The 27,660-nt window shown below is 43.0% G+C and overlaps 1 protein-coding gene across 1 annotated transcript in view; it reads right to left on the bottom strand.

Annotated features, from left to right (window-relative positions):
• Positions 1-27,395, bottom strand: part of LOC118006367 (membrane-associated transporter protein-like) — a 34,762-nt gene extending 7,367 nt beyond the window's left edge. The window contains exons 1-5 of the mRNA XM_034998997.1: positions 26,769-27,395; positions 24,758-24,934; positions 6,626-6,951; positions 1,495-1,638; positions 677-800 (exon numbers count right to left, since the gene is read on the bottom strand). Of these exons, the coding sequence (XP_034854888.1) occupies positions 677-800; positions 1,495-1,638; positions 6,626-6,951; positions 24,758-24,934; positions 26,769-27,153 (1,156 nt within the window). The 5' untranslated portion in view covers positions 27,154-27,395. The remainder of the gene's footprint in view (positions 1-676; positions 801-1,494; positions 1,639-6,625; positions 6,952-24,757; positions 24,935-26,768) is intronic.
• Between the last annotated feature and the right edge of the window lie 265 nt (positions 27,396-27,660).

Below are 27,660 nucleotides of genomic sequence, written 5' to 3' on the forward strand. Positions count from 1 at the left end.
ATTCTGTCACCTAGCATATTAACCATCCCTCCTATGTTCTGTCATATACAGATCTAATAAGCGTATCTGTGAAACTCCACCAATGATCTTATTCCAGTAGAACATAGACTTGATGCTAATCAATACTCAGAGCAGAGACTCTAGCCCTTGTGCATCTAATATTCCACCATCTTATTTACAAGATTTCCTTTTATTTTCCAGGGAGCTTTGATCAAGAACCCATGGACTCCAAGGAAAAAGTAATCAATGAGGAAAATAACATAGAATTCAATATGGCAAAGGATACTTCTTGTGGTCCTTTCTAAGGGTCCTTTCTGATCTCCATATATTTATCAAGAATCTGGTATTTTATTTTATTTTATTTTATTTTATTTTATAGATTTATTTATTTGAAAGAGAAAGAGCAAGCATGAGTAGGAGGGGCAGAGGGAAAGGGAGAGAAAATCCAAAGCAGACTCCACACTGAGGGAGGAGCCTGACATGAGGCTCGATCTCATGACCCTGAGATCATGACCTGAGCCGAAACCAAGAGTCAGATGCTTAACCGACTATGCCACCCAGGCAACCCAAGGATCTGGTATTTTAAAAAGCAAAAAAATAAATATAGAAATATAAAACCCAAGATTCTGCTAGACCAGAGCCCTCTAGAAGATACCTTCAGGAGGAAGAGACTTACAAGAATAAAGTGAGGAAAACACGGAATTGATGCACAAGCCCCAACATCCAACCTCGACCCCTCTTTCATAGATGAGAAACTCTGTGGAGTTGTGTGCACTGTAGGGATCCCCTTGGTACACAATCTGAAAGAGAGATTTGGGACCATTGAGATACAAATGCAGTGTGGTAGGGACTCCCTTTCATGCGCTCTGCTTCTCCATCCTTGGGGAGTGACATGTTCCTGCCCGGGGGCCCTTCCTAAGACACAGAGCTCATTCTCCCATGACCACATCACCCCTTTCATCCTTTTATGCTTCTATTCAAGGACCTTCCAGAAGTCCTAATGCCATCAAGTCTAAACAATATTTCCCTGGATCATTAACACCTTTCTTTCCACCTAACATCTGGCCCCCGCCTAACTTAGGCAACCCTGCCACCCTTCTTCCGATACAGCCAACAGGCTTCTGACTCATCTCCACACATACCATTCTTATTCCTGCTTGGAATGTTTTCTCCCTCTTCTCTCTCTGTCCAACTTCCATTCACCTTTCAAGGCCTGGATCGTACTATACCTCCTTCATTAAGCCTGCCATGACTACTGCAGCTCACACTGATTCTTCCCTATCTGTTGTATTTGATCAAGTACTGGTCCCATAGAGATGTCTAGGGTGTAATAACTTGGCTCCAGTTCCTGTCTGTAAGACAGCTTCTTGAATGTACTCTTTCTTACACTCTTACTGTGCCCATCCTAGGGGAGAGCCTAGAAGAAACTCGACAGGTGCTGAATGATGGATTGATGTGCAAGTCAATGAGTATGTGCACAGACATGTTTATTACCTGGCCCATGAAATCTGTAAAGAAGAGCATGTTAGACAGGAAGGCGGTCCATCCAATGAAGTGGCTGATGCAAAGGCAGCGGTAGTGGGGAGGCATATTCACCAGCGCGCTCAGCAGTGACTTCATGGTCATTGCCTTCCTAGTCTGGAATAAAACATGAAACAGGTGTGACCTTCAGTGCAGACATGCAGCCAGCTGTGTGAGCCAGAGCACACAGCCATGTTACATATCTGTCAGTCGATTACCCCACAGAGTCACACTTTCTCGGCATGGCACCAAGGTTTCCACGGAGAGGTCTTATAGGAGGTGTTCTGTTAAGTATGTGTGGATATTTAGCAGTTTCAGGCCCAAATAAGGCTTTGGAGAGCTAAAGGTAAAGAGACTGGAAATGGGGCTTGCTTTGGGCCAAGATGTAAGAGATATGTAGCATCCTGTCTTTGAGTGACAGAACCACTACACAAGGACAGAGCTCATAGATCTAAGCTAGCCCTTAGATGATTATAATTCTTAGATTTCTTGAATCCAAAAGTGTGGTAGGCTGAATTCTAAGATAGCCCCATGATCTCTGTCCCCTGCTGTTACCCCATAATTATGTTATGTTACATGGCAGAGGGATTTTGCAGATATAATTAGGGTTACTAATTTCTTGACTTTTAGTTAATCAAAAGGGAGATTATCTGGTGATTCTAACCAAATCACATGAGCCCTTTAAAAAGCAGAGAATTTTCTCCAGCTGGGAGCAGAAGAGGAAGTCAGAGAGTTTCAAAGCACAAAGGTTACTGGTTTTGAAGGTGGAAGGGGTCACATGGAAGGGACCTTAGAGTGGACTCTAGGAGATGAATGACTCCTGGCCATCAGTCAGCAAGAAAATAAGCACCTCAGTCCTATAATCACAAGGAACTGGATTCTACCTGAATGAGCTCAGAAGCCGATTCTTCCCCAGTTGAGCCTCCGGATGAGAATGCACCTCCATCAACAACTTGATTTCAGCCTTGTGAGACCCTAAGCAGAGAACCCAGTTGAGCCCACCCAGATTCTGACCTATAAGACTGTGAGATAATAAATATGGTTTTAAGCTGCTCAAGGTAATTTGTTAGGTAATTTGCTAGGTAGCACAGAAAATTGATACAGAGAGCCAATCAGCTCCCTGCTCTTGGTCACGTACCTCTTCCCAGTTTATTTCTCTGGATCCTGCCATGAGCCAGCACACATAAATGAGCCCTATGTGGAGTCAGAGGTGAAAACAATATAGAAGACACACACACACACACACACACACACACACATACCCACATTCTTTATTTTTTTTTAAAGATTTTATTTATTTATTTGACAGAGAGAGACACAGAGGGAGGGAACACAAGCAGGCGGAGTGGGAGAGGGAGAAGCGGGCTTCCCGCTGAGCAGGGAGCCCAATGTGGGGCTCAATCCCAGGACCTTGAGATCATGACCTGAGCTGAAGGCAGACGCTTAATGACTGAGCCACCCAGGCACCTCCCCCCCACATTCTTTAATTTAGGCTTAAATTATGTTGAAACCAAAGGCTACACTATTTTTTTTGTATCAGAAACCTTGAGAAGATGAGAAATTTTGAACTATTGACACAACTGTTTTGAAATACAAAGAATAAAACAGCTTTCAGCATCTTGTTATATAAGAGAAGAAAGACACCTTGGGAATATTAAGACACTGAGACTATAAACATCAGTCATGGTGGGGTGATAGGCCTTTCTTCTCAGATCTTTATTTATTCTGAATCTCAACATAATGAAATTGAGTCCTGGCTAGTTTATTTATAAGGTGGTCTCCTGGGAGTTTCTATTTTAACTATAACAACATATTGTTTTATAACTCTTAACTTTATATAATAATGCTTTTTACTTCAATATTTATTGTGGAAAAATATATTTACTTATTGTAGATTTGTTATATAAATTGCTTTTTTAATTTGTTAGTTTTGTAGTAGTTAACCTACTGGCCATGACTAAACTGATCTTACACAGTCATCCCCACCCTTATGCATGGGGGATACATTCCAAGACCCCCAGTGGATGCCTGAAACCGCACATAGTACCAAAACCTATATAGACTATGTTTTTTCTTATGCACACATACCAATGATAAGGTTTAATTTATAAATTAGACACATTATAAGATTAACAACAATTATAAAATGAACAATTATAACAATATACTATAATAAAAGTTGTGTGAATGTGGTCTCTCTCCCAAAATATATCATTATGTTGTACCTACTCTTCTTCTTATTCTTGTGATGACATGGGATGATAAAATGCCTATGGGATGAGATGAAGTGAGGTGGATGACATAGCATTAGGCTACTATTGACCTTCTGATGATAAATCAGAAGGATAATCTGCTTCCAGATGGCAGTTGACCACAAGTAACCGAAATGTGGAAAGTTAAGCTTCAGATAACCGGGAACAACTGTACCTAGTCAGTATTTAAAAAGTATAGACATTCCTTTGGAATTAGGAAAAATAACTTCTCTGCATGTAAAACATGGTAACTGTAAAAATAAATGTTGACTGAAAAAAAAAACAAAACCTCAGTGATGCCTTGTTACTTTTTATTTGACCATAGGAAGAAGCTAAGGGTATAGAACAAAAAAACAACAGGGGCTCCTGGCTGGCGCAGTTGGTAAAGCATACAACTCTTGTTCTCAAGGTTGTAGTTTTAAGCCCCACGTTGGGTGTAAAGATTACTTAAAAAAAAATAAATAAAATCTTTAAACAACAACAGCAACAGCCTGAGTTTCATGCCTCAGACTAAGTGATTTATTTTTACTTTTCTTCTTTTCTTTCCAAAAATGCAAAATTTTAAGACGTGAATGTGGCCAGCAAGTATTCATCCTCATTCCAAATACTAATTTATGCTTCTGCCTTATACATAATTTTCATCCTACTTTCATTGTTAATCTGTTTTCCTCTCATCCAAAAATAAATATGAACTTTCAAATTGTGCCTAGTAGTTCTGTAAAAGCTGGGAAAGTAAATATTCAAAGCCCTTTGGGTATTTTCACTCAGAATGAAAATTCAGCTGACATCTTATTCTGTGACTGCTTGATTCCCTTGGTGAAGTCCTTTCAATAGTTCTGAACCCTTGGGAGTTGCTCTACTTCACATATTGTACAACTTTGTCAACTGGAGATGGGGGGGGTGGATTTATACATGAAAAAGGCACAGAGGCGAGAGTAGGAAAGAGAACTTCACAAGCGTACACTCAAAAGGAGACTACTGAAATATTGAGGTAAGCAATGATGGCATGGAGGAATTGTCAATGAATTTTATGGGATCCAGTTTGAATCCTGAAATAATTCAGGCCTCCTCTTGCCATTAAAAAAAAAAATAATCCCAGTTCTCAAACTGCACCACCACCCTCATTTTGGAAAGTGTATATTCTACCTTGGAATATAAGTATTGGTATAAATGGCTTATTATGGCCCCTGTTAGGGCTGTAAATTCTTGAGCATAGGAAGCAGAGATTAGTCAATTTCATGATCCCTAAATACCTAGTAATGCTTTGTACATACTTGGTACCTGAAGTAGTTTGTTGACTGAATAATGACTGTAATACACTTATATACTTATATAAAGCTTAAAAATCACCTTTGCATGCTTTATCTTAGCTGAACAACCCAATAATCCTGGAAAATAGATAGGCCCACCCATCAAGAGAAGTTGAACTCATAGAGATTCACTGAGCTTGTATGAAAGTTCTGTTAGAGCACAGATTAAATCTGTTCCCTGTTGGTGTGTGAGGTGCTCAGCCTTCTGTCAGGCTCATAATAGGCACTTGTACCTCACCCCTTACTATGTGGTAGGAACTTTGCATGGCTTATGTCATGGAATTTGCACAAAATCCTTGTAGGTAGATAGAATCACTTTCTTATTTTACAGAAACAAATGCCCAAGGTCATGCATTCCAGAGGTGGTAGAGGCAGGATTTGAACACCTATGCTCTTAATTTTTTTTTTTTTTTTTTTTAGAGAGAGACAGAGTGCCTGTAAGCATTGGGTGGGGAGGGGCAGAGGGAGAGGGAGAGAGAGAATCTTAAGCAGGCTCCACGTTCAGAGCAGACCCCGACGCCAAAGCAGGGCTCGATCTCACCAACCTGAGATCATGACCTGACCCGAAACCCAAGAGCTGGATGCTTAACTGACTGGGCCACCCAGGTGCCCCATATGCTCTTAATCTTCAGGCTCTTTACAGCAAGTGCCTGGTAATTGTTGAATGAATAATACAGGTCAGTCAGCTAGAGGAATCAAGATTTAAACCCAGGTCTTCCACAACCCCTTTGCCAGTGAGGGAATCCTTTGTACTTATATTAATGAGGTATTGCCATTAAACTCAGCTTGAAGGAGGATGCAGCTGTGCATCAGTGTTGTCCAAAAGAACTTTCTACAGTGATGGAAATGTTTTATATCTGCACTGCCCTGGACTGTAGTGCCTAGGCCCAAGGAGCTATTAAGCATTTGAAATGTGGCTAATGCAACTAAGGAACTGACATTTTAATTTATTTCATTTTAATTAATTTAAACTTAAATAGCCTTATGTGACGAGTAGCCAATGTATTGGTCAGCACAGTTCTAGCCTCTTCTCTCTGACAATTTCCCCTTAACCTAGTCCCATTTCTCTGTAATTTAGTAGAGTTTTTTTTTTAATTTTTAAACTAATTAATTCACTGACCAGTTCACTGAAAATGACCTAAAAAAAATATTTAATCAACTCATGAAATACAAATTCAGCATGCCCAACCCAGTTACCAACCCAGGGATGCTGTCATTTGGAGGAACAAATTTATAATCCCAATCTAAGAGTTAAGATATTTCTTGAGGCCTAAAAATGGTTCCAGGCTTCTCTTATGGTCTAACATTTTGGAACTGGCTTCCTCTTCTCTACTCTGATGCTCTGAAAAGAATAAGAGGAAGACCAGAGGAAAATGCACACATGTTTAAAGTTTTAATTCAAAGGGATAAGAGCGAAAGGGGATTGGAGGATTCAATTAGACTTCACATCAAACAAGCCAACAAAACAAAGAATAATAAAAAAAATAAGGGTAAGAGCAAGGATATTTTTCCTGAGTAAAGAAAAAAGAATTTGCATCTTACCTGTTCAGCAGGATTTTTGTTTTTTTCTCCCTTCAATGTCAGCTCTGGGTTTACAGAACCGTTTTTAGCTTTCTCAATAGACCCATACTGGTACATTTTGTCTGATGGCAATGGAAAGTCCTGGGGGGCTTGCTGTGGGGATGTGTCCTTTGTAACATCTCTAAGTGGGGCTTCAGGAATACTGCAGAGATGAATAATAAAACACAAAGTGAGCACCAAGGCGGAGAAGAAGAACATGACCTGGAATTCTGTGCCCAGCATTCTTCCTATCTCCAGATGAGCCCAGTCGATGGCACCCAAAAGGTAACCCAATGCACCTCCAAAACCTAGAAAGCAAGAAAGAGCTGTATTAGCATAGTTAGCAAACCATCTTCTCTTTTCATGGTGTCCAGGCACCCCCCCCCCCCTTCAGTGGGAAAGCTCCCTGAGGACAGCAGAGACACCTGGTTATGATGGAGAGTTAACGCAGCAGGAGGCCAAGACATCTACAGCCACGAAACACAGGTACAAGCTCAGTTCTGACATATACTTGCTGTGCCCTTGGCCTTCCTCACTCATAATGTGGGGGTAATGATAGAAGAGCAACCTATGTACGAGTAGGGTCATGATTGGAAAATGGACTAGTCCCAGACACAAATATTGCCACCATCAGAAGTCCTGTGCCCTTTCTAAACTGCACTCTCTAGGGGCGCCTGGGTGGCTCAGTCGTTAAGCCTCTGCCTTGGGCTCAGGTCATGATCCCAGGGTCCTGGGAACCAGCCTCGCATCGGGCTCCCTGCTCTGCTGGAAGCCTGCTTCTCCCTCTCCCACTCCCCCTGCTTGTGTTCCCTCCCTCTGTCTCTCTCTCTGTCAAACAAACAAAATAAAATCTTTTAAAAAATAAATTAAAAAAATAATAAACTGCACTCTCTAAACTGCTTCAGGACTAAAATTCTTGCCCTTAAAGAGCCCCAGAGAGAACCAACCTCTGACTGCAGTGAAATTATTTGTACTGGCATTTATATGTTAATTAGCTTCTTAGCATGACATGAGTTTGCAAAGATCAAACAGCTTTAAACTCTGTCTTCTTTCCTCTATTAGAAACTAAAGGAATTTGTTCCCAGTTGATAGACACAGAACAAATAACAAAAGTTGAAATAATGAATTTTTTAAAATCTTATTGTCATCTCACGGGACGCTGACCTGAAGTCTTTCTGTTGCTAGTTTTACCTGCTTTTTCTACAGACAGTGTGATTTGAGGGACATTGAGGAAGGACTCCCCCAAATCGATCCTGCCCTAATGGTCTAATATTTGAAATCCTATCAATAGTGATTCATTCTTTTTGGATTTTAAAATACAAGTGCCCCTTGTTGGTGGGAATGCAAGCTGGTGCAGCCACTCTGGAAAACAGCATGGAGGTTCCTCAAAAAGTTGAAAACAGAGCTACCCTATGACCCAGCAATTGTGCTACTGGGTATTTACCACAAAGATACAAATGTAGTGATCCAAAGGGGTACGTGCACCCCAATGTTTATAGCAGCAATGTCCACAATAGCCAAACTATGGAAAGAGTCTAGATGTCCATCAACAGATGAATGTTTAAAGAAGATGTGGTATATATATAATATATATATTATTATATATATATAATACACACACACACACACACAATGGAATATTATGCAGCCATCAAAAAACCGAAATCTTGCCATTTGCAACGATGTGGATGGAACTAGAGGGTATTATGCTAAGCGAAATAAGTCAATCAGAGAAAGACAAGTATCATATGATCTCACTGATATGAGGAATTTGAGAAATAAGACAGAGGACCATAAGGGAAGGGAGGAAAAAATGAAACAAGATGAAACCAGAGAGGGAGACAAACCAGGAAACAAACTGAGGGTTGCTGGAGGGGTTGGGGGTGGGAGGGATGAGGTGGGCTGGGTGATGGACACTGGGGAGGGTAGGTGCTATGGTGAGCACTGTGAATTGTGTAAGACTGATGAATCACAGACCTGTACCCCTGAAACAAATAATACATTATATGTTAAAAAAAAAAAAAGAAGAAAGTAGGAAGGGAAAAATGAAAGGGGGGAAATCAGAGGGGGAGAGGAACCATGAGAAACTATGGACTCTGAGAAACAAACTGAGGGTTCTACAGGGGAGGGGGTGGGGGGATGGGTTAGCCTGGTGACGGGTATTAAGGGGGGCACGTATTGCATGGAGCACTGGGTGTTACACGCAAACAATGAATCATGGAACACTACATCAAAAACTAATGATGTAATGTATGGTGACTAACATAACATTAAAAAAAAAAAGATAACAACAACAACAAAAAATACAAGTGCGCCTGCCCCAGGCAAGACACTGTATTACCCAATGCCAAAGTAGTAAGTGCTCTTCACATAGTGGCAGGTATTAGTGATTCTGAAAATGCAGGGTGGGGGGGCAAGGGGGATACACCTGGGGGAGTAAGGCGATGGATGCCAAACACACTGCCTACCTACATCACAAACTTATGTAGGGCTGATCACCCTGTCAGATACCTTTATATGTCAACCTCCCATCATGCCTTACCAAATACTGATATCTACCTGAACGGAAAAGTTTTGTTTTTGTTTTTCTTGTGTGAGTGAAGTCTCCATTTTATTTCCCAGATAAAAGACAATACCCTCACAAACCAGGGAATCGAGGAAGAAAACAGAACTTAAGGAATTCTCTAACTCTAACCCTAAACACCCAACATAAACCTTGACCCCAGGAACACAAATGTGAATGTCAAATACCATGACAACTAATTTATCTCGAATGGTGGAAGAATGGGCGATTCTAGTCACACTACATTCTGGTTAGTTGCAATTTACTACAGAGGATATCTACAGATGACCAGCTGTTTAACTGTTAACCAATGAATTTCAAAAATAAAGCATCATTGTCATGCCCTAAGTGCCAAAGCATTATATGGGAGAAGTATGGAGAGACTGTGGCAAATGGGTGCAATGAAGTTAAACATATGTCTTCTGCCAAGAGGAATATATGGTCTAGTTATAGATGATGGGTGTATCCATAAACAGATAAATGACACATATTGGGGACCTGTCCTGGCTGGTGGGTTCCAGGTTTTGAGAGGAAGGAGAGGCCCCTGAGCCAGCCACATTCTGTTGTGATTCAGAGGGCAGTTCTGGGACTACTGGTGCCTCAGAATCACCATCAGACAACAACTCTCTTTATCACATCGTGGAGATGCCCAGGGTGTCAGAGGTCATGGGCTGAGCCGAGCAATCAACCAATAAAGATGTACTAAATTCCCAGCACTACTTGAGGGTCTATCTAAATTAGGATTTCCCAATTTCAACACTATGGACATTTTGGGCTGAATGTTGTGAAGGGCTGTTCTGTGCATTATAGGATGTCTAGCAGCATCTCTGGCCTCTCCCCGCTAGATGCCAGTAACAACCTCTCCACTAGCCTAACAACCAAAAATGTCTCTGGACATTGCCTATTGTCCCGTAGGGGCCAAAATGGCCCCCAGTTGAGGACTCTTGACCTTAATTAATCCAATGGAAAACTTACACATTCCTTTTTTGAAACTATTTATCATTTGTTACCAGATCAATGTTGTCATAATGTCATTTAATTCTCCTGTCATTTATGCCTCTTTCCTTCACAGTTACCATTCTGCTGAGCAAAGGAAATGTAAAGCCTGCCCATTTAAAAGAATTTATATGTGAAATAAATCCTCCACAGTGCAATAAAATGGTGGTTTTATTTTATGAATATAAATATATGGGTATAAATCTAATGATGAATTCATATTCAATATTGACTAGAATGATCAAGTCCTACAATTGGAAGGTTTCCTAGTCTATTTTCATGTCTGCTGGCTTAGTATACTTCAATAAATATTGTTGAGCACTAAATATATGTGAAGGACTCTCCTAGCTTCTGGGAATATAGATGTAAATGAGACACAGCACCCTTTCCCTTCCTCCACAGAAGGCAGTTCGAAGTGGGAGAAGCAGGTAAGAAAACAGCTACTTTTTAAAAACCTGTAGTAAATGATGATAAGGGGTACCTAGGTGACTCAGTCGTTTAAGCATCTGCTTTTGGCTCAGATCATGATCTCAGGGTCCTGGGATTGAGTGCTGCATCATTGGGCTCCCTGTTCCGCGGGAGGCCTGCTTCTCCCTCCACCCCTCCCCCTACTTGTGCGTGCTCTCTCTCTCAAATAAATAAATAAAATCTTAAAAAAAAATAAAATAAAATGATGCTAGAACTGTGAGCTGGGTACTCAAAGAGTACGGAAGAGTTGTGAAGAGTTTGTTATTGGCGCCTAGTTAAGAGTACCAAGATGATGTTGATTATTTAATAATTATTATAGGATTCCTCTTGATTAGCAATGAAGTTCATAAGAGTTCAAATATATCAATGGTTGCAAGAATTTTAGAGGTAGAAGGCTGTTTGGAACTCACCTGGTTGAATTCCATCTGAAAGCCAAGGGCTTACAGTAGTTAAGCGACAGGGAAGAGCATGGAAAGAAAGGATTTGGAATTTTCCCTGATTTCAATCCCCACCTGTGTGCTTTCTAGTCATGTGATCTTGGGCACTTCTCCTCTGAGAAATGGGGGTGGTGACCCCTCCATGTCTGAGTCTTAGGAGGGCTAACATGACAATATACGTACCACATCAGCACAGAGGGTGGCAGAACCGGGGCCCAAACCAAGTGCCCTACAGACTTGCTACAGAAACCCTAATTCCCAAGCCTTCCCCAGAAGTGGGAGAAGACAACTACTGCACTCAGGGTGACAATCTGCCTAGAGCTGGCTGAAAGGACTTGGACATCAAGGCCCAGTGATTAGAATCCAGGGATCATTCTGGGGGCTGACCCAGGCCTACCACTGACCAAGCAGGGCAGGTGGGAAGTATTGTGGAAGAAAAATGTATCCCAAACCTGGAAAGAGTAAAAACTGTTAAGTGCCTGATTTAAAAAAATTAGACTAGGGGCACCTGGCTGGCTCACCTTCGGCTCAGGTCATGATCCCAGGGTCCTGGGATCGAGCCCCACATCGGGCTCCCTGCTCTGCGGGAAGCCTGCTTCTCCCTCTCTCTCTGCTGCCGCTCCCCCTGCTTGTGCTCTCTCTCTCTCTCTCTGTGTCAAGTAAATAAAAGTCTTAAAAAATATATCAGTCTAGGGGCGCCTGGGTGGCTCAGATGGTTGAGCGTCTGCCTTCGGCTCAGGTCATGATCCCAGGGTCCTGGGATGGAGACCCACATCGGGCTCCCGGCTCAGCGGGGAGCCTGCTTCTCCCTCTGACCCTCTCCCCTCTCATGCTGTTTCTCTCTTGCTTGCTCTCTAAAAAATAAATAAAATCTTTTAAAAAAAAATATATCAGTCTAAAGCAATGCTTCTTAAACTTTAATGTGTGCATGGGTCATATGGACGTCTTATTAAAATGCAGATTGTCTTGGTCTGTTTGGGTTTATATAACAAAAATGCCATAAACTGGGTGGCTTATAAACAACAAAGATTTATTTCTCACAGTTGTGTTGGCTGGGAAGTTCACGATCGTGGCGCCAGCAGATTGGGTATCTGGAGTTAGTGTGCCTCACTAATTCCATTCAGGAGGCCTCGTGACCTAACACCTTCTAAAGGCTCCACCCCCGATACCTGCACATTGGATATTGGGGTTTTCACATATACATTTTGGGGGACAAACATTGAATGTATAGCACAGGTTCTGATTTTAAAGATTCAGATTCTGCATTCTTTCCAAGCTCCTGGCTGACACCAATGGTGCTAGTCCAAGCATCACTCTGCGTAGCCAGGTAAGAGAGCAGTTTCTTTTTCTTTTTTAAAGATTTTATTTGTCAGAGAGAGAGAACAAGCACGAAGAGTGGCAAGCAGAGGGAGAGGGAGAAGCAGGCTCTCCACTGAGCAAGGAGCCCAATGCGGGGCTCGATCCCAGGACCCCGGGATCATGACCTGAGCCAAAGGCAGACACTTAACCGACTGAGCCACCCAGGCGCCCAAGGGAGCAGTTTCTAATCAAACCAGCTCCACCCTTATCTGATATTCTCAGGGAATAGGACTTTGTTTTCAGAGGATATTTGACCAACAGTGCAAAACTGACAAAGTACAATGATGTGCAGTTGTGTAAAATTGAGGTTAAGTTGCAGACATTATTAGGGTTCTATGATTTGTGTTAAGTTTCTGCAGCCTAATAAAGGAATTACCCCAAAAATATTACAGAGGAGTTATAGTTTTACTGCCCTGTAGAAAGTTAATCAGATTTACATCTAACCTAACACTTTTTCTTTTGCTAGTCACACACACACACACACACACACACACACACACCCTGCAAGAACTTGGGGAAACTGTTCTTTAGGTCTTCTCTGTCAGTTCCCTCATTAGTTGAGCAAAATTTTGACACCGGCTTCAAGTAATTTAGAGAATTTCGAACCCTCTCTTCTCTTAGGGAAGCGGAGGAAAACAAAACAGGCGAAACTGTTTCATTTGTCCCAAAGCTATTGTAGGATGTAGCTAACTGTTACAACAAAACATGCCCGGAAGGAATAGTGGGCCATTGGGGTAATTATTCCAGAGACAGCATATTAACACTCTGGATAGAAACACCCTCAGATATGATAAAGGCCAGCAGAGGGCTGTAGGGATTCACTGAACACTTTCTTTTCTGTTGCCTCTGCTTAAGCGAAGGATTTTATCTTCAAAGATAGTCTCCAAGACAAAGCCAAGTCATCTTAGGTGCAACAAAGGTCAATACCACCTCCCACATCTACATCCAGACTGCATTTCTCTCTCTGCCAGCATTAGTCTCACTGGGGCCTCTGGGATTAACCACTAGGTTGTTGGCCAAACGGTAAGCTGGAACATCCACGGGACATCTGCTAATGTCAGATGAGGAGCCTTTACAAAGACTTTGCAAAGAAGAGCCCACAGTGATTCAGCTGGCTCCTTCACAGAACCAGGCCGTGTTGTCACACTCAGACCACAGTCAACCTCAGAAGAATGCATGGCTGGACGGACAGATGTTATATTTCATAACTTATGATACAACTTGAACAAGGCTCGTCCTGGAAGAAGTCCAAGCATATAGAAATAGGGTTATTTTTCTTTAGCTTGCAACTATAATAGGTAAAATGGGTAACGGGGGGAGTTGCAGGACCAAGGAATCTAAAGAGTCTATCTATGTCAATCTCTGCATCTACGATGTACCTGTAATTTCCCCTCTGCTTCAGGCGTATGACTTAACAATCCACATTCTGATGGCAAAATAGCTCGAGTCAAGACAGCTAACGGTGTGCAGCTAGCTACTTCAACAAGAGATCGAACTAAAAATCCCCCAGGTTCCTATGGAGCTCATGAGAGAGTGATTCTGACTCTATTCTAGATACTAAGAAAACAGCAATGAAAGTATTCAGTTAGGTATATGGTTCCTACCTCCCCCCAACATATACACACTAATCCTGGAGAGGTAACAAATAAGTACCAGCTACTGTGTGTGTGTGTGTGTGTGTCCTTAGACCCAGTTATCAATACAAATTGATGGAGCACCCACTCTCCAAGAACTGTGCGAGGCACTGGGGACACAGCCATGATTAAGACAGACATGACCTGTCCTCTTGGAGGCTGAGAGTAAAGGAAAATCAATGAAGAAGACATATATACTCTGGTCAAAGAGAGAAAACACGAGTAATTAGACAGTTCTTCAGATTTACAAGGCAACTTTTCTCCCAAAGCATGGTGAGATAATATATTTAAAGTGTTGGCCATTGTTTCCATCCCAGCCCCCCCACCACCACCTGTGGTCCTGTGGTATTTCCTTATGTCCTTGCCCCTCTGGGCCCTTCCTTCACATTCAAGCTGAGCCAGGGTTCATCATTTCTTTAGGGGAAGGACAGGAAAGTAGAAAGCAGAGAAACAAGAATATGTCTTCTTGCTTCGGAGTTTCAAAAGTCCTTAGGCTCCAAAGGCACAGAGGGAAGATTTGGTAGAAAATGTGATTTAAGGGGCTCCCGGGTGGCTCAGATGGTTAAGCGTCTGCCTTGGCTCAGGTCATGATCCCAGGGTCCTGGGATCGAGCCCCGCATCGGGCTCCTGGCTCAGCGAGGAGCCTGCTTCTCCCTCTCCCTCTGCCTCTCTCCCTGCTCATGCTTTCTCTCTCTCTCTCTGTATCTCTGTGTCTCAAATGAATAAATAAAATCTTAAAAAAGAAAATTAAAAAAAAAAAGAAAATGTGATTTAAGAGCAAGGCATTCGTGATGAGTGCACACGTACCGGTGAACCCCTCAGGCAGTGGTGGTTCTGACCCTGCTCTTAGGGCCTAGTTGGTACTGGGAGGGTGGGAGGGAGGGAGCAGAAGCACCCCCAAATGGCTTGGAGGGATTCCCCAATAGAAGGGACCAATGCCTCACTTCCTGGGCAGACCCCAGGGAGGCAATAAGACCTCGAGGAAGAAATGGTTTGCAGTGGGTCTAGATAGATGAGCTGATGGTGCGTCAGGCTCTGTTCTAAGTTCTTGACATATATTGACTCATCCAGTCCTCACAACAACACTTTGAGGAGGGTACTGCAATAGATTCCTATTATTAGCGGTAGTTGTGTTAAAAGTCACCCCAAGCACTGAATTAGTGAGTAGCAAACAACTGTTCTGAGGGGAAATACGAGGCTCAGTTACTGTGAACCTTTTCACCAACTGATCAACACAGTGCTTCCATGTGTGTTTCCATTTAGAGATACTTAATATATATTGTTGCTTCATTAGCGTTGAGCCCATGGGCAACAGCGCTGTAACTCATGCCTGAACAAAACTTAACACCCATATTTTCTCCACAAGGCACATCACAATGTTCTGGCCCTTTTGAGCCCCAGACAGCACTTCAGCACTATAGTTGGGACCATTTTAAACACTGAAATCACATACACACAAAAAAGACAAACATGCAAATGATTTGGCACTAAATACACCATGAAAAGGACACTTGTTTACAATATGAGAACCAAACAGGAAGTCAGAGGTCACCTTTACCTACCTCAACTGGGAATCTGGGAATGAGGCCTCGGGTGACTTCAAATTGTCCCTCTACACCCCACACTTGTTTGCACAGGACTGCAAATGAGCTCCCTGGATTGCTTTGGATGTTACACAGAAGTTTTACTGAGTGAATTTACAAATACAAACCCATGAATAATTGATCAACTTGGGGCGCCTGGGTGGCTCAGTCAGTTAAGCGTCTGCCTTCGGTTCAGGTCATGATCCCAGGATCAAGTCCTGCATTGGGCTCCCTGCTCAGCAGGGAGCTTGCTTCTCCCTCTCCCCATCACCACCCCCACACCCCCGCTTGGGCTCTCTCTCTCTCTCTCTCAAATAAATAAATAAAATCTTTTTTTTTTTAAGATTTTATTTATTTGACAGAGAGAGACAGCGAGAGAGGGAACACAAGCAGGGGGAGTGGGAGAGGGAGAAGCAGTCTTCTCGTGCAGCAGGACCCTGGGATCATGACCTGAGCTGAAGGCAAACGCTTAACGACTGAGCCACTCAGGCGCCCCTAAATAAATAAAATCTTTAAATAAAATTGATCAACTCTATTTTATCTCTATCTTCGAGACAAAGAAAGCAAAAAGCAAAGCGAGTTTGCAGCTCACAGAGTTCCGCTCACCTTGGCATGGGGAGGGAAGAGCAGAATGGCAGGGAGGGAGCCAAGAAGCCTGTGGTTCTACAGGGGCCTCACAAATGAGAATAAGACATAACTCAATTGTGACCACTTCAGCTTGAGCACCGAAATGCGGTGGGACAGTGGACATCTCAGTAAATGGCCAGCGCGAATAGATGACACCAAAACCCAGGAACTCTCTGCCCCAAACCCTTGCACTCTAAGTCCCCAGAACTTAGAAGCCACCTTGGGGAAAGCAATGGGGAACATGCTAAACCAAGACTAAATTTTCACCATCCTGTGGCAATGAGGCTCAACACAGGAGCGATTAAATTAATTTTGGGGACTGGCATGCACTCCCATTTCAGACATGAAGATTTATCCAACACTTTGCATTACTGAGCATTAGCTATGCTGTAGGAAAAAAAAAAATTGCAGTAAAGCAATGCCGAAATCCTGTTCTTCTTCATCATTAAAGAAATAAATGCAGAGAACTGGAGTAGGGTGTTTGCCAGAGGTCAAATGCGCTGAATTTGCAATTTGTGTTCCTGCTGAAAGCTGCCAATATGTGCAAGTATGTTTAATGCAATAATGGTTCACATAAAAGTATCCACCTTAATTATCCCCCCATTTTCCCAAAAGCAAGTTTCTCGATTTGAGAAATGCACAACTATTGCTACCCTAGTTCAGGTAAGATTCCCGAAACTTCTCATTCCCTGACACGACACAAAAACCCTAACTCTTGTTTCTTTGCTTAAGGATTAGAAATGACTGCAAGGTCAGGTAATTAGCTGGCCTGGTTCTGGAGCCATTTGTGATTACCTTGGGTTTTCTTTTAACTCTGCAGAGTTAATATTTTAGCTCTGAGTTATAACAGCTCAGTTGACTGTAAGGTTAATCATTGAGCACTTTGCAAAATGCTTTAACTCTTCTAGTGATGGAGTAGCACGAAGCACTATGCTAGAGAGAAAAGGCTCAGGACAGGAAGTCACGAACTGTCTGTGACATCCCTTCGGCGATTCAGCAGGTCCCCTCAGCGCTCCACCCCCTTCTCCAACAGCTGCTGCAGGGCCCGGTTGTAAGCCAGCTTTGGCCACCTTTACTCAGGTGCATCTGGACAGTGCCTTGCCTGAGGGAACCCACACTCAGGTTGGGGTCAGCACTCACACAAGTGAGGTTAACACCCATGGGGCCACCCTTGGCCATGGAGATGGGAGCCAATGGATTAATCCCCCTTCTTGATCCCCTCAAATAAGAAAGTTCTGAGACGAACTCCATTAGGCTCCTCCTCAGAGGAGCCTGGTGAGATGGAGGACGGTCACCCAGAGCAAAGGCCAACTCTGCAATGTCTCTTATATTGGCTGGTTTGCTCCACTCCACCATTTCCTCACCTTCACACTCCAGAATCCTTTTCCAAATAAATTATGCATACAAACTTTCTCTGGGGCTCAGGTTTTAGGGGAATCTGGACCAAAATATGAACCATGTCTTTGGTTGGCTGGCTGGCTGGCTGGTTGGTTAGTTGGTTGGTAGGTTGGTGAGGTTTTGCCCCTAATCTAGCCTACTGCTACCCAGCTGTGTGACCTTGGGTTAATCGCTTTACCTCTCAGTAACACAGCCTCCGCAAAGGTACAGTGGGGATGGTAAAACAGAGTATTCGTCCCGCCAATATTACATGAGCATATTCCAGGAGCTATTCTAAGGACTGGTGCTATAGCAACAAATAGGAAAGATAATGTTCCTAACCTCAGGAAGCTTAGATGTTGCTTAGAGAGGCAGAAAATAAGCAATAAATGAATAAATAATATAGTTAGGTAACGACAAACACATCACAGAGGAGGGGCTATGTGACTCCAGAGTATAACGAAGCAAGGAATAAAACCAAGGCGATTTGGTATCTGGGTACCTCTTTCAAGCAGAGGACAGAGCCAGGGAGAAATCCCCTCAAGTGTTTCCTTCTCTAATCTGCCTTTGAGATTCTTGGAGAGATGTGTTGCTCACGCTTGAATGGAAAAGAAATGGCAATTTGGAGACATGAATTGTTTTGCTCTAAGTCACCCATGTTGCCCACAGAGCTGACATTCCTGTGTCCTTGGCTTATGCTCTGGCCACATCTTTTCTGAGCTAAGTGACTGAGGAGATGTGAAAATTCACCAGGGACGGAAACTTCAAAGGGAACCCAGCTGACACGAGAAAAACCACTCATGCATTCAAACAGACTCTAACTCGAAATAAAGCATCTTTTCCACTTGTGTGAGAGGTTTGCTCACAGGAGCTCATGCCTAACCTTCATTAAGACTCTTTCCTTAGTCCTTAATTATTTCTAATCAGATCATTTGTAACCTGAGCATTTGTATACATACTTTGGGATATTAAAAAACCAGAAGAGTTCAAAGAGGTTGTGCTCCACAAGTTACCCATCCTTGGACGTGGGGCAAGTTCCTCTCTGAGTTACCACAAATAAAATTTTGATGGTTTTTATAAGCCCAGTGGGAACAGAGGGAATGAACTAAATATAGACATTTGGTGTTTGATCCTTTTAAACGATCTCTACTCTGGGCATTTGGCAGGATATTAACATTGTGGGGGCACCTGGGTGGCTCAGTCGTTAAGCGTCTGCCTTCTGCTCAGCTCATGATCCCAGAGTCCTGGGATCGAGCCCCGCATCGGCCTCCCTGCTCAGTGGGGAGCCTGCTCCCCCTGCTTGTACTCTCTCTCTCTGTCAAATAAGTAAATTCTTAAAAAACAAAACAAAAACTAACATTGTGTAAAGATTCACTTTAAGATCCTGTGAGGAAACAAGAGTTTAGAAATACTGAAACCACTCAGCAGTTAAGAAGAGGGGCGGGGATTTGAACCAGGACAACTTTTCCCACCATGCCTCTTTCCAGTCACCCACTGCAGGATAGAGCCAACTGCTAAAGATAGTAAGGTGGTGGGTTCAGCTTAACAGATATACACTCAGTTGGAAGCATTCTGACACAAAGAAGGAATTCTCTACTAGTGAATGTGGGTTCCACAGGCCCAGATGCACCCAGAAGTGAAGGCATGGGGTAGCAGCGATGGTGGGAGGAAGAGTTAGTTACCTTCAAATATAAGAGACAGAAGAAGCCAGGGGACAAAAATGTCCCCTGGGAACCAGTGGAGACTTTTCTTAAAAAAAAGAAAAGTCAGAAATATGCTGGGAAATATTTTGGCAACAAATCCTTGACACTTATTTGCAAAGCATTTGGAATTGTTAGGCCTGGACTAAAATGAAATAAATAGCTCTGAAATAAATAAGAAGAATTTCAATTTACTCAGAAGATTGGATTCCTTGGGTAAACAATGTCTTGCTGATGATGATGAAAATCAAAATGGGCTTGATGAGGGAGCAGAAGGCTAGCTAAGGACAAAGCACAAGCTGACACCATGCAACCTCCCCCCTTTCCCCCACTCCTGGGTGGGATTTGTGTGACATTCCTCCAGGAAGCTCCCAACTCTCTTTTTGTTAATGCCTTACTAGAGGGAAAAACCTTAACTTGACAACGGCAAGGCCTCGAGTATCTTGTAGGTCCTCTTTAGCATATGAAAGTTCTTTTGAAAACCTCCCTTTTCCCTACCCCCAGTTCCCCAGTATATAGTCAGCCCCAGGGCAGCAGCTCTTTCTGCCCACGGGTCCTGTCCCCGAGCTTTAATAAAACCACCATTTTGCACCAAAGACGTCTCAAGAATTCTTTCTTGGTTGTCGGCTCCGGACCTCACCCCACCAAACCTCACCTATATTCCAAAACTACATCAGGCTCTGACACTGAACCTGACTTTATCATAAAATGCTTGATTCAAGCAGAATGCTATAGACATTTCTTTGCCAAGTTCATGTGAATTCAGGAGGTCTGGCCTGTATGCAAAGACAGAGCAGTATGATAATGCATTGCTTGTTATTTTTCACTCCATTTTTTAATGTGGTCTTCCATTCAGAGCAAGGACACTATGGTGGGGTAACACATCCATGTTTAACTGGACAGAGTTCAACTATTCATACTTTGAAAAGAAGGGGAGAGAGAGATTAATATTTTAAATAATACAGGTGACCCTATCTTCTCTCCCATTCATTGAGCCCACGTCCAGCAGTAAACATTAAAGAGGAGATGTTTCTGCAGATATATTTATATGTATCCATTGCTATGCAGGTCTGTGCACACAAAACAAGGCATACTGTATTTTATGTGTGAGATATTTATGAATAATAGAGACTCTATGATTATCACTTAGGCCGGGACTCTAGAATCTAAGCTTTAAACAAGGTGAGACTGCACTGTACTGTTTTAGAAGAGGAAGATGTTTTCTTTTTTTCTAATAGGAAAAAAAAAAGCTTGATTTGAGCCATCCACACACCCTCAGGGGTCCCCCTTTAACCAGGGACTGTTGGCTGGGATTCAGAGCTCAGTGTTGGTCATGAGACAAAATTAGATAACTAAATGAGCATATTTATTTGATTGATACAATTTGCCATCAACTTGATGTAAAGCTGCAGGAAATGTAAGCCGGGTTATGAAACCAAGAATCTCCTTTTATGCAACTAACATTTCTAAGTACCTGCTGTCCACAAGGCAGTGGGTTAGAAGCCATAAGGAAATAAACCCTAATGTTTTTACAAACTGTGTAGTTCATAAAATCTTGTAAAAGAGAAAGATAAATACACACTGAATTAGAATACAGGGGAGGCTGTAAACCGTCCTATAATAAATGTGATCAGGTAACATTGTGAACTGGAGTATAATTTTAAAATGCAATTTCCTTTCAATTATTCACGAATAGATTGGGCTTTGAAAGTTCTTTCTTGCAATAGTCTTGGCCTTTAATTGTTCTCATTAGGCTACCACTCAATTGTATTTGTATTCTATGTGATAGCTACCACCTTTTGGCCTATTCCATAATAATTACCCCTTCCTGCTGGCTAACAGAACTAAAATTTGGTTTAGGGATTTGCCTTTCCCAACCTCCCCAAACCCTCACTTTTCCAATCTCCTAGGCTCCTGGGGGCTCATGTGGCCTAATTCTGTCCAATGAGAAACAAGCAGAAGTCTATGGGAATTCTAGGAATGTTTTGCTTTCTTTATAATTTTTTTTTAAAGATTTTATTTATTTATCTGACAGATAGAGAGAGAGAACAAGTAGGCAGAGAGACAGGCAGAGGGAGAGGGAGAAGCAGGCTCCCCGCTGAGCAGGGAGCCCGATGCGGGGCTCGAACCCAGGACCCTGGGATCATGACCTGAGCCGAAGGCAGCCGCTTAACCAGCTGAGTCACCCAGGCGCCCCAGTTTTGCTTTCTTTAAAAGAGACATATGTTGAGGGGCGCCTGGGTGGCTCAGTTGGTTAAGCCACTGCCTTTGGCTCAGGTCATGATCCCAGGATCCTGGGATCGAGTCCAGCATCGGGCTCCTTGCTCAGCAGGAAGCCTGTTTCTCCCTCTGCCTGCCCCTCCCCCTGCTTCTGTTCTCTCTCTCTCCCTCTCTCTCTGACAAATAAATGAATAAAATCTTTTAAAAAAAAGAGAGAGAGAGAGAGACTTATGTTGAAGCCCCGATGTGACTACATTTGGAGATTAGGCCTTTAAGGAGGTAATTAAGGTTAAGTGAGATCATAAGGGTGGGGCCATAACCCATAGGACTGTGTTTTGTTTTGTTTTTAAGATTTTATTTATTTATTTGAGAGAGAGAAAGAGCACACAAGCAGGGGCAGAGGAAGATGGAGAAGCAGACTCCCAGGGAGTCTGATGAGGGACTCAATCCCAGGACCCCAGGATCATGACTTGAGCCAAGGGCAGACGCTTAATCAACTGAGTCACCCAGGTGCCCCAGGACTGGTGTCTTTATAAGTGGAGGAAGAGTCATGAGGAACATGTGTACTGAGGAAAGGCCACGTGAGGTCAGAGTGAGGGGAAGGCCAGGTAAGGACCAAGAAGTGAAGTCTCACCAGAAACCAACCCTGCAGTCCCTTGATCTTGGACTTCCAGCCTTCAAAAGTGTGAGAACATAATTTCTGTTGTTTAAGCCCCCAGGCTGTGGTATTCCGTTATGGCAGCCCAAGCAGATGACATGGGACCCAAGGGCACTGAAGTTCAGGGTATGTATGAGATGAACTATAGCCTCTGCCATCTCTCCCTGCTGGAGTTACCCACCTTGTCCATACCTCTATGTTCATCTACTTCATAAACTCTTACTTTGATCACTTTGTGGGTAGAGTCCCTGACCAAGTTGTTTGCCTGCAATTTAGAAGAAAGGGGGTCTTCTCCCCAAGAAGTGGATGGAAAGTTTCCAAGCAACTTTGATTTCCAAAGGGAGAAAGGGGGAAGGGAATTTTGAAGTTGGAACAGAAAAGGGCAGGCTCCTTTGTTTTTCCCAGAAATATTTATTTTGAGCACATATGATATGCCAGGCTGTGCTGAAGGTATAAGGGATGCAGTGAGTAAAACAGACCTGGCCTCTGCCCCTAGGAACATGTTGGGAAATTGTTCAGAGCAAAGAAAATGTGGAGGGAGTAATGGGAAGTAAAGCTTGAAGAGTAGGATGGGAACAGATTATGGGGAGTCTTGAACCCTGTCTAGGAATTTGTTCTTTATCCAATAGGTGAATGGGGAGCCCCTGAGGGTGACTGAACAGGACAGTGCCCTGGTCATAGCTGTCTTTTAGTAATATGAATCTGAAAGCTGTGTGTTGATTCAATTGAAATAGGAAGAGATTAGAGACCGGAGAGACAGTAAAGGGAAAAATACTAAAGCTCAGACAAGATGTAGTGAGAGTCTGAACCAAGGTAATATGAAAATTATACTATGTTTGCTGAGACCACCATACACTAATATCAACAGAAAACCTTAAGATATTTTCTCAGACTCATAGAAATATTACCATGTGTTAGCCTTTGAAAAGTTCCCTAAACACCGAACTCAATCTTTTTTTTATATACTTTTTTTTTTTTTTAAGATTTTATTTATTTGACAGAGACACAGCGAGAGAGGGAACACAAGCAGGGGTAGTAGGAGAGGGAGAAGCAGGCCTCCCACGGGAGCAGGGAGCCCGATACGAGGCTCGATCCCAGGACCCTGGGATCATGACCTGAGCCGAAGGCAGACGCCCAACGACTGAGCCACCCAGGCGCCCCCCAAACTCAATCTTCTAATATTAGAGGCAACAAAGGAGAGACTGGCCAGGACTAACACTGACATGAGCTGGGAAAGGGTGGCCACATTGCCCAAAGTACTTTAGAGCAATAAAACTCTCAATGTGTCAGGTTCAAAAGCCAAAAAATCTCCCACTGTTGTAATTAATTTCAGCAAATGATGATAAAGGAGAAGGGATTTAAGTTGGAAGACTGCAGGTCGAATCTCTATTCTGAGACCCTCTAGATGCAGACAGGGTGGTCAAGGGGCCACAGACGGATGGGCTGGACTCCGGCTCCTCCATCTTCCCTAAAGCAAAGAAGAACTACTCTCCTGGCTGGGCAGCCCCCTTCTTCCAGAGTTCACCATTCAGATTTTGGTGCAAATGACCAATATTGACCCAACGGCTGCCATGAGCAGGCACTGCTCTTGGCTGTGGAAACATAAACTGAGCAAAATGTAAGATCCTGCTTCTCATGGGAGCTATCTGGCCATGAACAGACACAGAACATATCAAAACATAAAATAAATATATTGGCTGGGCCATAAAGATATCAAATAAGGTGGACTGATAAAGCACCCCACCAACTAGATATGAAAACACTCCCAGGCCAGGATCATGTTGTATTTTGATGTATAACCTCCCTTCCCAGGGTCCTAGAATAGTCCTGACTGGTGCTCTATAAATGCATATTGAGCATTGCTAGCATTGCTCTAGATGAATGACCCAACAGCAACCAAAGGACAGCAAAAGCCCCAAGAATTGAAGAGAGCCCCTCATTTCAAACCAGGAAGTTGAGGAAATGCGAACTCTTTATATATATAAACTAAGAAATCTCTAGGACATGTGGGGCTTTTTTTCCCCCTTAGGACACTTGCCACAGAATCATCCGGGATACTTATTAAAAATGCAGACTTCCGGGCCCCATCTCAAACCCAATGAATCAAAATAACAAGAGGAGAGGCCGGGAAGCTGCATTTTTAACAAGCTCCTAAGTAATGCTGATGCTACGTTACCGATCTAAAAAAAAAAAGAAAGAAAGAAAAAGTAAAATGCACAAGGGCCCCTTTTCATTGCAGTTGTAAATGTCTCCACAAACCATTCTTCAGAAAGCTCTTATGTATGAACTTCCTTTGCAAAACCTCCAGAACCCAGTCACAAGCTGATTTGTTTAGGGAAATGCACTGAAAGACAGAGCCCGCGTGATGGGAGCCTTCCATCAACAGATCCATTCATTCAAAAACTCTGACGTGTATGGACACTAGATGGCTTCAGTGGAAGTGCCTCCCTGTCTGGGGAGCTTAAGGTGAGACTTTCTGGAATATTCCCTACCTGTGAAGAGGGCATGGTAGTGGAGGCCCCTCTCCTTATCCTCATGGGAGCAGACATCAAATAAGTAGGCTTTAATGGGCCCATCAATGAAGTCAGCAGCAAAATCAAAGACAACTACACCTATCATCGTGATGGTTATGGCCCAAATCCGTTTCCTTCTTGGATCAGCAATCAAAGCTAAAAAGGAAATCAATATACATCATCTAAATCCCGCTTTAGAATGATTTGCATTTTTATTTCCATCAAAATGTCCTGTCATTAAATTTCTCCCTTTGCTTTCATTTTGCTTTGCTTTTCCAAATAAAAATGGCTTCATTATTTTTTCAGGTTTTAAAAATTATACACGTGAATGCCAGAAAAGGTAGATCTATAGAGACAGAAAGTAGATTGAAGGGTTGCTTGGGCCTGGTAGGGAGGAGGGAATGGGGGATGACTGCTAATGGTTACTAGGTTTCTTTTTGGGGTGATAAAATATGGTGGAATTAGATAGTGGTGATGGTTGCACTACCTTGGGATATGCTAAAAGGCACTGAGTTGTATGAATTTGTATCACATCTCATTTTAAAAAGTTGTTTAAAAAATTATACACCATTGTAAACCATTCCAAGAATGTAGAAAAGCTGGGAAAATGCTTCATCCCAGCCCCCACCAATGGTCATTCTTCAGATACCCCTTTCTGTACGTACGCACTAACAGAAAAAGGTGTATACCTGTGCCCTAATGCAGTGCTTCTCAAACCTCAGCATCCTTAATCATCCCTTGGACAACTTGTTGAAACAGATTTACTGGGCTCTGTCTCCATAATTCTCCATGATTCTCCCACGAGTCTCTAGGAGTTCTGAGGTGGGGTTGGGCATTTATCTCTCTAACAGCCCCCAGGGATGATGATGCCCTGGCTCTGAGGACGACGCTTGGAGGAGCACTAACTAATGGGATCAGGTTGGAACTGCTCATCTATAACCAGCTCTCCTCATTTCTTTGCATTTCAATTAATGGAGATCTGCTGCATAATTTTTAACAGCTGAATAATATTCACTCTGTGGACATGCCCGAATTCATTCACCCAATCTCCCATTAGAGAAAAAAGAATCTTTTCCCTTGCTTTCAGTTTCACTTAAGAATAATGTGCAATATATGCACATTTTTAAAGATTACTGCATAACAATAAGTGAAAAATAAGCCTACACTCCACTTTTTACTTCCAAAGTCCTTTAGTAGTCCCCCCTAGAGGCAACTATTCTTATCAGGGGGTTTTGTGATTATATTGCAGAAATAACCTACATTTGTGTGTTGATGCCCTCTTTTAAATACATACAAATGATAGCTGATTATCCTGCCTCATTATCATCCATTCTGCTAGCCTGAGAGTTAATGGTCCAGAAATGGGTGCTATTTTTGAGTTTAACAATTCTTTTTTCAATGAAACTTTTCATGTACTACCACCAGTTACTGATTAATTGGTGGCTGATTAATGTCAAGAAAAAGTGTTCACCATGAGGTTTGTTTTTGTCCAGAATTTGCAGTGCAAAAATGTCCCCTTGAGCTGACAGGCTGATGTCCTCCTCCCATTAAAAGACTCTATGTAATTCTATGAACAGAATTAGCTCTTATTTAGATACATAGGTAATTTATTATAAGTATTCATGGAATCATATGGCAAATGGTTAATTTGACAAAAATACTAACTAAAGCATAAGCTCAAAGAACACTGCAATTGATAAACATGTAAAAATATTTCATTTGATAAAAGAGATAAAAACTTATTCCTATTTTTAAATCCTCACAACAATAAAACAACAACAGCAATGCATCCTGATGTTTCTAAAAGTGAAGTGTCCCCAACCACGGAATTTGGGTCATTCCTAGGTGGAAGTTCATTGTAACCTAGGAGAGATAATCGGTTCTAATCAATTTCTAAGTAAGTGTCACATAAAGAAATCTGCCTTCTCCTCCTATTGAGTTGCATAATGGGCCCCTTTCCCCTGCCTGCCCACCTGTGCAGCCCACTGACCTGATACCACAGCGTCCCCGTTTAGGTACAGAGCCATGCCCGAGAGCATCAGGAGGCCCAGGGTGAGGATGTACGGTCTCCGCCGGCCCCACCTGGCCTGGCAGTGGTCGCTGGCTAATCCCACCACGGGCTGCAGCAGGAATCCCAGGGTGGGGCTGAGGAGCCACACCGTGCTGTACAGACTCTTGGGCAGCCCCACGCTGAGCAGGACCGGGGTCACGTAGGCGGCCTCCACCGCGTAGCAAAACTCCCGGCCAAGCATGGCCATGCTGTGCATGATGAGATTGCTCGTGGGTCTTTTGGGTGGCTCCACAGGGTCAAAGGGGTCATCCGCAGCTGGGGACTTACAGGTATGAATGCCAAGCTGCCCAATGTTGCCGCCCATGGCCACAGGGTGAGGAACCTGCCTGCAAGCTCACCAACTTCTGTGTGGCCCTCAGGCTTCTGGCCCAAGCTGGATTTGACGTGGAACCCGGCTGAGCGGCCAACAGAGATGGTGAAGCTGGGGGAGGGGCTCAAATTCTTTCATGCCTCTAAGATCACAAGTTATGATGAGAGGGAAGGGGGTGGGGTCAGGCAAGCAAAAGAGATTAGCTGCTGTGAGCCCTCTGGCTCCTTACAATGTTTGTCTAAAGGAATCTTTCTTTGTACAGTCTCTTTCTCCCTCTGTGTCTCCGTCACACACACACTTGAACACACACTCTATTACCTACAATCACATACACAGCTTTGAGACGGTGGAGCGGTATGACGCAGGTGTTAAGTCAAAATATGAAGGCATCAGTATCTCCTTCTAAACTTTTTCTAGATAGAAATTCTGTTTTCCTGAACACAAGTTTCTATACACGCACCTCAAGAGTCAATTAGACTTAAAACCGTGGGAGGTTGCATC

The sequence above is a fragment of the Mirounga leonina genome, unplaced genomic scaffold, assembly GCF_011800145.1.
Source record: "Mirounga leonina isolate KUSES-001 unplaced genomic scaffold, KU_Mleo_1.0 Mir_96, whole genome shotgun sequence".
NCBI classification, from domain to species: domain Eukaryota; kingdom Metazoa; phylum Chordata; class Mammalia; order Carnivora; family Phocidae; genus Mirounga; species Mirounga leonina.